Genomic DNA, 14,032 nt, shown 5'->3' with positions numbered 1-14,032 from the left:
ACGCAGGTTGTTAGTTAATAACCTAGTTTGTAAAAACAAATATTGTCCAAAGGAGGGGGGGGGGAAGAAAAAGAAAAAGAGGAGGGATTGAGCGGAATGCTCAAGTTTCTGTATTCATCAATAAGGGGGTTTCTCCACAGTTTGGCTGAAGAGCAGGACAAAGGGAGGGGAGACTGAGTGGAGCCATGAGCTGAGTGGGACAAAAAGAGCCATCTGCAAGGAGATGGGGGCCTTTATAAAGGAGGGAAATAGGGCAATTCCCTCACATTCTTCAGCAAGGGGGACAAAGGAGTTGGTGAGCTCAGGTGAGAACAGATGGCGAGAGGCCGGAGTTCAGTGTAGGCGGGCCGGGAAGGCTGTAACTGCTGAGTGCCTTGGCCAATGGGGAAAAGGAGAGGGTGTCCCTCGGTCGGGAAATTAGGATAAAAGGGGGGCTGCGTCCCCCAGCAATTTGAGAGGCCCCACAGGGATCTGCCCGGTGGACTCTCCCTTTATTCGAATAAAGTTTTAGGACTCCTCTGTCTCCTTTTGGACATTCAGTTCTTGACAGCGAGGTTTTTCTGCACGCTCCTTTTCCTTGAGCATTTAAGTGCAGTTTTCATGTATGCTATTGAAAATTAAAAATGTTACAGTAATCTTTTTAGCTTTAGATTTTTGTTAGAGCCTAGATATAAGTGCCTGTAGAAAGTGTTCATATAACTTCATTTCTTCCTGGCTTCACATGTGTTCTCTATTTGTTTGCAAGTACTAATCTTGTTTGTCTCCCTTAAGTAATGCGATATTTCAGGTTTCAATATGTGCTGCTTACTGTTCTCCTTGCAGGCACTAGGAATATCTAAGAACTTTCTTTTGTTATCTGTCACTTTGCATTGTTTCTGCTAGCTTTCTGTTTTTTCTGTTGTATCAAGTAGCTGCTTTTCAAGGTTGTCCTGCATCCTAGTAGTGCAGCTCATCATACAAGATGTTAGACCTTCTCTGTTGAGCATGTCTGCCATTGCCTGCCTACCAAACGCACGTCTTTCTGTCTCACTGCATTTCCCCCTGCCTGGTGTGAGGAGCTTCCCTCAAAGATATGTGAACACAAACCTGGTCTTGAGCTTGGCTGTTTCAAAAGCAACTTCAGGTGATCGATGCAGCTTAGTATATTCTGATGCTACGCATGCCCTTTAACCCCTTCTTGTCTGAAACATTTTGTACTGGGATGATATTTTGGAGTTCCTTTTGGAAACTTGGGAAGATGGTGGATAATTTGGTTGGAAGATGATTTCTGACTTTGAGTGAAGAGCTCCAGGTGCTGAGTCTGTTAAGTTTACTGATTTAAGGCATAAAAGCTTAGGTGACTTTAAGAAAAGCATGTTTTAAATAGGAAAAAAATGAATTCAAGTTCTTAATTTTCAATTAGGACAGCTTGCTGTGAAACATGTTTGTTTTTGGTGGTGTTTGTTTTTGGTGGTGGACTAAAACCATCATTAAGTCTATAGGAAGAAAGTGAGGAATGTTTCGCTAATGTGCTTTGATTTATAAATATTACCAGAAGAAAACAAAAAGATGGTTTTACTATTAAAGTCTTTTTTAGTAATTAAAAGCTGAGAGATTATCCTTAAATATTCTCTCTGATAATTCCCTTAAGAGTATTTTGTACTGTTTTGATTATGAAATTACTCCTGTATGTGTATCATTTTTTTTTTTTATGAGTTCTTCTGGCTATGCTAAGTCAATCCACAAAAAGCAAATAATGTATTTCTCTAGCGGGTTGAATACCAAGGCTAACATTAGGAAGCTTTCTGTAATATGACTTCAAGAACAATGGGTTTCCAAACTTGCCTGAACTTCATAATTCCAGAGTATAGTAAAAGACAAAGAAGTAGATTCAGAAGGTGAACAGGCTTGTGCATTTTGCTGTGAGCAAAATCAAGTGCTGCAGCTATACTAAATATTTTTCTTGGATGAAAAAAATGCCTTTGCAAAAAAAAAAAAAAAGAAAAAAAAGCACATAAAAATTTAAGGGATAAGTTGTTTTGTATTGCTGAATTAGGTGCTATATTCTTACCAGGCTTATATCTGTTGTTGCAGTATGTAATACTAGTGTGTTGCAAGCTGCAGATATGTTTATAGCAGTTTATATATTGTTCTGCTAATTCTGGAGCTAGCAGAGATAACATACCGCTACTATCATGTTTATGCTGTTTTCCTGTTTGAGAGAGAATTGAAGTATGGTGATTACTTTTTCTGCATTAATGCCTAATGTCCTGGTGCCCTTTTTCCTATGTTTTTAGTAGAGGAAAATTAGAAATTTAAAGCCAAGTTTACTGTAAATTAGTTGCAGTTGTGCAGTATGGATGGCAGCACAGGCCTAGCTGATAATGGTGATGTGCAGAGTTGACTTGACTCTACTATGAACTGGTTTTCCTCTCCAAAGGATCAAGGCGATGTTCCCACTGGTGGGGAAGCAGTGTGCAATTTGGAGTAGTGTGACAGACTGACTGATAAACAAGAGGCTTTTCATTCAAGTATTTGATTTCCTGATATTCTGTAAACTTGCAGACTATATGAAAACTTTTACATCCCTATGTGATTCACTTAAACCGGTGTTTTCAAGTAGATGCTCTGAAGCTGTCTCATGACTGCCTCGCACTCGAGAGCTGTGCAGCAGGAAGGATTCTGTGGCCATGCTCTCACTGATGACTCATGATGCCTGAGCTAGCTGCAGACTTCCTCAGTAACTGTAGCCAAGTAAATGTTTCTTCATGTAAACAGTTCTGGCTTGTTTAGGAGCTAATATCAGTTGGCTTTACACAGTGATATCTGTGAAGGTTGAATTCTTCCAGTTGCCTTTATTTTGTCAGAACTCTACAGATGGTTCTCAGAAGATAGGAAGGACACAGAAAGGATACTTGGGGATGACTGCTGACTGCACTGCACTGACTATAGACTGGTGCAGTGTTTCAAGTAGAATACTTCTGTATGGAATTATGATTTAAGTATTTTTCTTTGAAATACTAGCTTTAAAGGAGCCTTTGGCATACACAGGCCATAAGACAGTCTACCAACCTCAGTTTTGAAAACTCTGTAAAGGTTTTCAGAGGCTCTCATTCTGTGTTGGTCTGCTGGACCCTCTTTTCCCCAGTGTACTCTCACATAATGTATGGCTGGGTGCTGCTTGAGACTGCTGGGGAGCTGTAGGAAAAAAAGCAGCTGAAATTTTTCAGCCTGCTTTACATCCTGAGGGTAGACAGCAGTGATTTCTACTTGCTTTTTACTTCCCTGTATGACTAAAACTTTTTTTTTTTTTTTTTTTTTTTTTTTTTGCTTTAGAGCCCTTTAGCTGTAAAGGAATCGGAGCAGTAGGACATGTTGTGGCCTCAACACAAGTTCTTAGCTTTTTACCTTTGGAAATCCCTATTTTTCTCCAGCATTTTGTCAGCTGAGTGACTGAGAACTATGTCTCTCTATAATTGCTTCCAAGGCCAGGAAGGAGGGTGAGTAGTAGGCTACAAATTGTGAACTTCAGGAAAAGGAGATCTAAATGAAGTGAGGTATATAAGATGCCATGTGGTGAGGGAGAGGAAAAACAAATGGAAAAGCTTAAAGCAGTATTAAAGAGATAGTAAAAGGAGATGGAGGAGGTATTCGGAATCAAGGACAGACCTAAGAAAGGGTGATAGATGCTTCATGGTCTCGTCTATTTCTGCTATTAGAGAAAACAGTAAAAGCATATTTACAGTAAGAGCAAAACCAAAGAGTTTGCCTGCTGCAAACTTGCTGAGAGGAAGATAACAGATGATACCAAACATGTTACGTATTTAACTATCTGCCAAGTTATTAACGCAATGAAGTATGAACTCATTCTAAGTTGAGAGAAGAGGGTTGAATGACAGTAACTTGACTTGTTCTGGCCTAAGAAAAGGTTGCATGGGATTCTGGTATTTTATTTGATTTTGGTAAAATGCATAGGAGAGAACTTAGAATTAGTTGGAAGTGAAAGATGAGATTCTCATGGAGCTTACCTCTTAGAAGGAGGTAGAAGAAAAGGAGGAAAATGAATTAATGAGACTGACTTAAGTTGCCAGGAAAAGACTCAAAAATAGACAGCAAGTATGATGGTAAATAGGTAATGTGTATTTGTCAAGAGCTGAGTCATGCCTATTAAACATTGTTAGTGAAGATTGCTTTCTTTAAGCAACTTGTTTAACAGGACCACCTGTTAGACTGGCTTTTCTGTAATAAGAATTTGCACAGCAGGATGGATATAACCCTACACTTTCTTACATATTACCTAGTCTCCTCCTAACTTCCCCATCTTCTATTGAATAAGGCAGCAGTGCACATTCCATGCGCAGCCCAGAAAGGTGTTTGAAAGGTTTGACTAGACCATAAGGTAAGTATTTCTCCTCTTTGTCTGAGAGGCGTATATTAAAAGCTGCTATGTAAAGAAAGGGAATACATAATCTTACCTTTGAATAGGACAAAGATGTGTAGTAATCTTAAATCAGAGTAAATTGCCATCTCTAACCTAAAGACTGATAGCTGTGCATTGGAACAAGTTGTTTCTGGGAGTGCAGTTAACTAGCACTCCTGGCTTATGAGTTTTGTCAGGGCTATCCAATGGGCTAGATAGGTTCCTTTCAAATCCTCCCAAAGACCAGGGGCAGAGGCAAGAGAGCAAGAAGAGAGTGCCACAGGAGGAACAATTTAGATATTTGCATGCTTGTTTTCCAGGGAGATCTTTTTGTGGTTGTTGTGTGTATATCTTCCATCACATGATCAAAGGAGGGCCTGATAAAGGGATGTCTTGTGCACAGGCTCATAAGCTTGACAACTTGATAAGGCAGATAGGTTTGCTACCTTAAACTAGATCAAACAACTCTGATACAGAAATGAATAATGATCAAATATGAAAAAAGGGCCAGGGCTTTGTCCCCTGTATCCCTGTGTTCTGTGATTGAGTGAAAATGAAGCAGTATATAACTAGTGTTTCAAATTTTTTAAAATTGAATTGTTATGGTGGTCAGAGTAAGTAATTAGTAGCTAGATTCATGTGACTAGTTGTTGACTTTCCTAAGGGGAATTTAAAGTTCAAATACTTTACCAAGTATGCAAAGCTGGAGGGAGGGCAGGTACTTCATGTACTTTTCTTTAAACCTCTTCCTAGCTCTTTGGCATTTTTTTTGTCCTATTTATTTTCTCAATATATCTAAATAAGAAAAACTCTACTGTGTGAAAGTAGCTTGGCATTCTAGATGCTTTGAAAAGAAATTTCATGGACATGGTCGACTTGTCCATGATGCAACAGATTTGATTTACTGTTAAGTTGACTTTTTTGGAGTGTTTCAGTTGTATGCTATGTTAATGAACATATCGTAGAACAGTTCTTATGAATTCTTAAGCTGTATAGTCTCTGGTATTAGGGATCCATATCCATGGTTCTCATAGTCGCACCATTTTCCTTAACTTTAGAGCCTGTTACCTTCCTGCAGCCGTCGTTTTTGTTTTAAGAATAATTCTTGGTGAGGAGAAAAAAAAAACATCTTGCTAGGCTTTACAATGGATGTTTGCTAAGGACAGGATTTTGAACTGACAGTGTCTGGGCACTAGGCAAATGAGATGGCTCTCTTTCTCCCCTATAGTTTCCCGACTAGCTTCACTGCAGTATTAGTAGAATCATAGAATGCTTAAGGTTGGAAGGGACCTTTAGAGGTCATCTGGTCCAACCCCCCTGCACACGCAGGGTCACCTAGAGCATGTGGCACAGGACCGCATCCAAGCGGGTAAAAGCTTTCTAGTACGTTAGCCATGTGAACTGCAAGCTAGGTGTGTTTGAGTGGTGGTATGAGAGGGATTTACAAGTTGCTTCCCATTATCTGACAGCCCTGTCTTTAGGTGGTGGAAATAAGAGATGGAGGCAGAAGATGCTGTGACTTTTTTCCTTGTTGTAATCTTGTTTTTATTGTTATATACTGATGCTGTCAGCTATGATGTTTGTATCCTTTCATCTAAGATCTATTAACTTAGCTTTTTTGTTTCAGAAGACTGGCATTTTTTATTATCAGTTATGTTCATTATTTTGGATGTCTGTAGAAAACAAAGTTGAAAATCTAGCAGTTAAGGCAAATTCGATCACGAGTTGTCTTACATGATTATATTTTATATTATTCTTTTATATTATAAGAAATATTCTGTGAAATTTTTGATTGCTAACTCTGACTACTCTTACATTTTTCATTCACAGCCCCATGACTTCGATGAATGCAGATTTGATATTAGTGTGAATGATAGTGTTTGGTACCTCCGAGCTCAGGACCCAGACCACAGACAGCAGTGGGTAGATGCGATAGAGCAACACAAGGTATGTTTTTGGGTTTTGAGTTTTTTTGTTTTGTTTTGTGTTGTTTTTGATATATTTTCTTCTTGAATTCTCACTCAGTGTGGTGTTTGTAGAGAGCTTTGTACTATCATTAAAAGTACTCACAGTACAGATACCTGACAAAAGCTGTGACATGGAAGTATAATGTTAAATAAGTTCACCAGAAGTAGACTTTTTATCCTTTGCAGATAAGGGTTTAGAGAAGTGAGAGTTAACACCTTTGACCCTTTCTTGAGCCTTTCTTTACCTTAAAAAAAGTTGTTTTATATTTGTATGTTTTTGATTAACTTTGTCCATCTTCTCTCACTGAGTATTGAGTTGTTTCTTCTCTATTCTAGATGTTAACCTTGTTAGCTTTAAAGTCTATCTTCCTAGATTATCACTCTGGTTCTAAGCTAATCTGTTTTCTTTTGGCTCCTCTTACTGTATCTGATACTGGCTCTTGTCCCCTTGTTCAAGTACCTCCTCATCAGCATTTGAGTTCAGCTTCCTGATGATTCCTTTTCCAGTGAACTTGGTTGCTTATATTTTTACCTAGAGTAAGGGACTTGAAAGTCAAGTGTTACAGGAATACAAACAATAGATAAATATCTAAGCAGGTAAATATTTTTATACTGAACTCCTTCAAGCATTGCTTATAGAAGTACTATTTATAGCTAGGAAGCTTCATCTTTTGCTAGCAGTAAGTGTTCTTAAAAGGCTGTCTTTTAATAACAGCTCACTATAACAATAGCTTCTTCATTAAATATTAGTTGAGTTACAGCTTGGCATTTTGCCTTCACTGAGAGTTAATATTTAAAACATATAGAATTAAACTGCAAAAACAGAGGTGGTTTTTAAACAATGAACTTTTCCTCACACCAAAATGCTGCACTTTGTTCTTGAAATGTTCTTGCTATACCTAAAAGAAATGACTTGAGACAATGCACTGAACAAGTTGGGTTATATGTCTACAGAGCTGGTGCTTCAGGACCTTTGTTTTGTAGGCATAGGGTGATGGGGACATTGAACTCAGGTTGCTTAACCTTCGACAGAAATTCAGATTAAGTCTGTGATTTAACTGATGAATTGCAGCATTTAACACAAAGGCCAGCTTAAGCAAAAATGGACACTGAATCATTGCACTGCCCTGTGAAGGGAGGAGGAAGGGGAAGTAGGCAACAAATCCTATTAAATTGTACTGCCTACCACCTAAAAGGGGAGGCCTGCTGATGCTCTTAAGTCTTTATAAGGCTGTCTAACTGCTGCTGAACACTGAGCTGACAATCTTCAATCATGTATTTGTGATAGGAAAGAATTGTGTGATAATAGCTTAAGGCTTATCGCTGTATATGTAAATTTGGAATTGTCTTGGTATCACCAAAGAAGGCTGGTATGTATCAACACTGTCCTGTTGCCCAGTCACTATCATGAGGTGTCCGTTTGCACATATTGATCTAGATTAGCTGGGTGCTCTTGGTAAACTTTTAATCATATCATTCAGCCTCTGCTCAGCTCACTAATGAATGTGGAACAGCATGGTTTCTAGCTTTGTCTTTGAAGAATTGCTGTCCATTGTGACTATTTTTTCATTAAGACACTCCGCTTTAATTTCAGTTTGGCAATTACATTTCTATACTTTGTGAGAAATCAGTGACTATTTTAAAAAAGTGGGGCGGGGGAGGGAAAGAACAACTTGTATCAGCCTTCACTATTTCCGCACTTTGGGGAATACATTCAGATTTTCTAGAAGCCATTTCACCTGTCCAGCTCTTTCAGTATTTGCCTGAAGTTTGATACCAGGATAGGGGTCACAAGTGCTTGTTTCATAGTTTCGTTAAACTTATCTTTCTGCTTGTTGTTAAAAATCCAAGTTTTGTCTTCTGGAGTGTTATCTAAGCTGAAAATATGTCTGCAAGTAGAAAGTAGAAATAAATTTTTTTCTGTGTATGCTGAACTGACAAAAAAAAAAAAAAAAAAAAAAAAAAAAAAAAGAAATAATTCAGCTTGCTGTTCCTGCATGGTAACACTGGACTTTGATTGTTCAGAATCCAGCTTTCAGTTTTTGCTGATTGCAGTTCTGTAGCTATGATTCCCGCACCACCAAAGTTTCCTGTATATTTCTTTTAATTCGGAGCTGCTTGCTGTGTTCAAGACACAGCAGTAGTTTGCATCCTTAAAAGGAGAAGAAAGTGGTCTGGCACCTCACTCATGGTTTGGCAATTTATTTATATTAAAACAATACATTATTTAATAGCATTCTATTTGTAGTATGTAACTAAATACCATGATCAATACAAGACAAAGCATGCAGTAGAAGGTATTCCTGTTTTGTAGCAAAAGCTTAGCCTGAAGTTAAAGATATTGAAGTAACTTGAGCAAATCGTGACTTCTTCACATTTTCTTTAAGTTCAATATTTACTATTGCTTTTATAATTTGAACTATATAATTTGAAGTTTTACAACTTCAAGTTTAGTGTGGTTGAGTGTTGTAGGTTTAGATATGCTTTTCTTCCTACTGAAATGCACAGATATATATGAGTACTTGAAGCCTTTGAAAAGTGCTGTATGCATGTAAATAATTGCTTGATTTAATTATAAACAAAACAAATGTCCAAATCTAGTGTGTGGGTTTTCTGTTTTTTCCTGGGTATCTTTAACTTTTTTTTTCCTGAGGGAGTGTTTTTTTGTGACGTACCAATAAGATGTTTTCTGAATGGAGTAGTTAATGCTGTATCTTCTTAGTTGGGAATTTGTATAAATTTTTGTAGCCAAAAATATTGCTTCTTCAAAACACTGATAGGATTTGAAACACTTGCTTTTGATTTTTATTTTTGAGAGACATGTAGTTCATCTAATCTATAATTGAGTTTGTTGTAAGAACACTTCAATAATCTCCAGTTGTAATTAAGTAACTTTGCTTGATTGAGACTAGAAGATGGACTGCTTTTTTTGAAACTAAGTAGCCCATTGCCCTGCAGAGCTTGATCTAGATCAAAATTTGCTGCTTTTCTTGTTTTGTTTTTGATTGCATTAGCCTTTTCCTGTATTGAGATTCCTGAGTATTTACCAGATTACATTTTGGGTATTTTATGGTATCAACAGTATTTCTTAATCTCAGCAAACTGCAGAGGAGAAAGCTGAGGACAGGGATAAGACTCTGTTACCCAAATGAGGAAATAGTTTATGTATAACGAGCAGTCCTGTGTTCTTTTTAAATGTTTGGTCAAACTTGTTGCAAAATAATGTGGTTGTGAGGAAGGCGCATCTTTTGGAAGTTTCTCTCCTCTCCTGATAGAAGAGGAAGTCAAGTGAAAGCTGGTGCCTGACCTTTGCTTAGATGGACCTAATAGAGCCAACTGTCGAGTCCTTTACTCCAGCTAAGAACCTTCTAGATTAAACTTTTTTGTTGAGTAAATTATCTTGCTTTTTTCTTTAGCACTGAAATCTATGTTGGTTTAGCATCAAAAGTGACTATCTTGAAAAATCATTTCTTGTGGCATCTTCACATCCCAAGCTTTTTCTCCACTGCATTAGCTGTACTTATATAGTTCTAGGTCAGACAGTGAAGAATCAAAAAATTGGCTTTGGCAAGCTAATGGAGTCAGATTATATAAAAGTACTAAAGTATTTCATTCACTTGCTTTAGTATATGCTGATATGTTTCCAAACTAGTAAACAAAAATTAGGATGTAAGTTTTGGAATGATTCTTTTTTTATATATGGATTTTAGTCCATATCTTCATTTAGTGATTTTTTGCTGGAAATATTTATAAATCAAATGAAATAAAGTTTCTGCCTTAAGATGTGAACTGTAAAGTAGAAGCAAGTCTGCATGAGTGGTTTGTACTATAAAAAGATTCTTAGGAACATTTATTATGGTTCTTAGGCAAAAATCACTTATCCAAATTTTGTTTAATGTATTTAGAATGGTGATCTCTCTTTTGTTGTGATGGCGGTAACTTCTTAGTCCAGCACACTTCATTCTTCCTTTTGTTAGTTATAGCGGTGCAAGTATCAGGTATGGCATATGACAGATAGACAAACATGTTGCCTGCACAGAAGCTCTCAATTTTTGATTCTAAAGAGTAATATCTGAAAGCTATATGCCAAAATACACATTGGCAAAGCTTTCCCTCCTGGATGCTGTGCTATGTGAAAGATGTTTTGAGAAATGTTAATTCAAGATCAGATGGTGCAGAAGGCTGTGACGTGAGTGCTAAGCTGGTTGGAGTCTGCCAGTCAATGTTTCTGACGACAGTACTGTAATTCTATTTAAGGAAAGGTGATGGATGTGCCTAAAACAATCTTCGTGTTTTTCCCCTTGATGAAATGTTCAGGTGATCAGGAGTAAGCTATTGTACTGAATGCAGAGCAGCCTCTGCTGGAGGTAACCTGTCCTCCGGCTGTAAACAAGTGTGATTCTAATGGGGAGCTTGAGGCTGTTGTGGATTCACTTTGCGAAAACTGCACTAGATCATTTGGATAGTGTATCCTCTCTTTCTGAGTTGTACTGAGGTGAACATGGATGCTTAAAAGGGGCAGAGTGGTGCTGCTCCTCTTTTCCTTCAGTGAGGGATTAGGCTCTCATGAAAGCAAAACTCACTGCTGGGCTGAGATGAGCAGAGGTAAGTTAGACCCTAGCAATGGGGAGTAGGTGCTGCCCAGCCTCTGGGTGGGGTGCTTGGGCTCTGCCTTTTTGGTTCTTTTGTCACCTCCTATGCCCCCTGCACCCATTAGGCAAGCTAGGGGATAGGTAGCTGCAGGAGCTAATGGGATCCTAAAAATCTGAGGGAGTCTTTGGAAAGAGAAATTAAAATAAAAAAAAAAAAAAAAAAAAAAAGGGGGGGGGGGGAGTTGAGCTCTTGTTTGTGTTTTGTGTGGCCCAGATTGGAAGCTTTTAAGGTGATTGTCTGAATACCAGTTATGTAGTAGAAAAGTGAAATGTTTCTTTTTTTGCCCCTGTAAAAACACAGTTCTCTAAAACAGGAATTGGCTCTGTATTTAGTGTCATGTAGGTAAATGGACTCATTGCAGAGGAGTCGGCATTTTTGGTATGTTGAACAGATCTCTCTTAAACAGCAGGGCGTAGCAGGAGAAGGAAGTTTAATATTAAACCTGCTGTGTTTATGTGTTAGATATATTGATCACTGAAGATGGACATGCAGGGTTTGTGGGGTTGGGATCAAGTGAAGTGTTTATTTTCTTCTAGTAATGTGGAGTAACTTCTGGGTAATTCTGTGTTACTTCAAAATTGCTGGCTTAAGCAAGTATAGGAAGGACTGCTAAGCTGATAAGTACTACTTGATCCAATCTACCTTACAGTGTTGATACTTGTAGAGAAGCTGTTCTTTCAGGGGGTTATTAGATGTATGGCTCAACTATTAGTTTTTTAAATAAACTTGTTACTGCAGTTAAACATGCTCTTTCAAAAAGAAAAATTCAACCTGCATGTCATATTCTATTACTGTAGCATTGCTATCAGTAGGTGCTCTTAATACGTGCAGTGTTGCTCGTCATCTAATGTTACTAAATTTGCTAAGCACACTTTGCTGCTGGTCATGGGGTACTTCTTCAGAGGGGACTTTAGGGATAGCTAGTGAATCAGCATTTTGAGTTTACTCTGTAGGCTCACTGCAGCATATGCTTAAGTGCTGTCATTTCCAAACTGTTGAGACTTTCAGGAAAGAAAAAAATAGTTCTTTTGTCTCTCTTGGCACCCTGTCACTGTTCCTAGTTCCATGTTTGAACAGCTGCTGTAAGTTGGAGCTTTATTAATAAGTAGTTGCAGTTGAAACTGTTTAAACCTCAGCTACAGTTCTCAGTCAATTCCAGCCCAACACACTTGATTAATTATAAACAATGCAGCTTGATTCACTTCAACCAGCGCTGGGCTCTGCCTGTGTATTCCAGTTAGGTTTCATAATATGCATTTTGGTTTTAAAAGTAAATTTTTAATCTCTGAATAGTCTCTCATGGTTTGGAGGCCTGGAAAAAGTACAAGGATTGGACAATTGGACAGGAGGTTGGACCAGAGTTCCCTTGCAACCGAATTTAGGCTATGACTGTACAGTAAAAATTACGTTCTTTTCTAACACTTAAATTCTGGTTCCTTGTTCCTGTCAGTATTTTCTACTTCACATCAGAACTTCCCATTCTTATATTGAATGTTTTTAACGGTGTTATTTTACTGCCTTGAAGCTGAAAGTTTTCAGACTTTGTTAAAATAAAACATCTAGTTTAACTTGGTTGCATGGTATTGTCCTTGTGTTTGTTTTGAGATGCAGCTTCTTATTTCTATTCTTATTTAAACCTGACCCTAGATATGGTAACCTGGGTAGGAATGCTGCTGGAAATGGACTATATTCCATGCCTTGTGGTGTGGTATTGGTATGTTTGAGAAACTTAATGGTATTCTTCCTCTCTCCTTTTGAAATTTAAAAAAGGAAAATGTGAAGATAAACAATAACCATTAATTAAATGACACTCCCCCTAATTGAATCAAATAACATATAGGACTGAAGGTATTTGAATGCATCTAATTGAGCTCTAGACACTTACAGTTTGGCTTTAGGTGTTCAGAAGAAGTTGCCAGGGTTGCTAGACTGGCTTCTGTAGCAGATGCAGAGTGCTCTGCCAGCAGTACTGGGTGACCACAGCCACCAGGCAACTTGTTCAGCTCTTGGCTGCCTCTTTTCCTGCAGGATGCAGAGACTGCAGCGGTTTTTCCCCTCTACCCTGAAGAAATTCCATGTTCCATTATGTATTTGGGGTTACGCCTATGAGGGGGAGATCTGCAATGTGTGGCCTAAGGCTGCAGTTGGGAGCAAAGCTTGTGTGCCTCTCCTGGCTGCAAAGGTGCTTTACTGACAGTCTCAGTAGCTGCAAATGCCTGAAAGAGACCTTATCTTCACAGATTCTTATAGTACATGGACAATCTGCAAATTTTTGCTTTACTTTCCTAGACTGTGGGTTGCTTTGAGCCTGGGCTACTGTTGCATGAAGAAGCCATAGGTTCAGGATGTTTTTTTTCTGATACTTTATTATGCATGAACTTTGGTTCTGTGCAAACCTGTCTAATTGTAACGATTGACCCCAGAGCCTGTATCATGTCACTGATGTTCAGAATGGGCAGGGAGCACCTTGCTCCCCCCCAGGCTGTGGTGGTCTCCTTGCTCAGCGATGGAGAGAAACCAGCTGGTCACATTTTGTGGAGCAAAGCAGGTAGCAGCCAGACAGTCACTGCTCCTCTCACTGGGTGTGAGGCCTGTAGACAGTCACACTGCTGCTTGGGGCACCCAGTGCCAAACCCGAGTGGCTTTTTCTTATCATGAGTCCTGCAGGGATCTGCCACACCCTGGGGGCTAGCAAGTTTGGGCTACTTTAGTTTCAGAACCCAATTGCCTGTGCCCTGGGAGCAGCCCTGGCGGGCAGCTGTGTCCCCATTCCTGGGTTTGCAATGCCAAGGGCAGTACAGGGTAGCTCGCTGCAGGGCCTGTGCCCTGCTTCAGGTTGTTCCTCTCACTGTCTTACATGGAGAGTGTTGCCTTTAAGCAAATAAAAGCAGCCCGTGTCTTTTTGCGTGAACGGGTAGAGATAGCATACATGTTTATATTGATAGATGAAGCTGGACTTCATACTTTTATGTGTCTATTTGCTGATGTTAGGTAGGCAATGTAAGATAACGTT

At 38.8% G+C, this 14,032-nt stretch overlaps 1 protein-coding gene across 1 annotated transcript in view; it reads left to right on the top strand.

Annotated features, from left to right (window-relative positions):
- LOC104569355 (ceramide transfer protein) overlaps positions 1–14,032 on the top strand; it is a 71,692-nt gene that overhangs the window by 15,527 nt on the left and 42,133 nt on the right. Inside the window, exon 3 of the mRNA XM_088532709.1 lies at positions 6,230–6,346. Coding sequence (XP_088388835.1) covers positions 6,230–6,346 — 117 coding nt within the window. The remainder of the gene's footprint in view (positions 1–6,229; positions 6,347–14,032) is intronic.

Source organism: Tinamus guttatus, unplaced genomic scaffold, assembly GCF_059628265.1.
Source record: "Tinamus guttatus ecotype Peru unplaced genomic scaffold, ASM5962826v1 Tinamus_guttatus_pri_ptg000467l, whole genome shotgun sequence".
NCBI classification, from domain to species: Eukaryota; Metazoa; Chordata; class Aves; order Tinamiformes; family Tinamidae; genus Tinamus; species Tinamus guttatus.
This window is presented reverse-complemented; position numbering and strand designations above follow the sequence as displayed.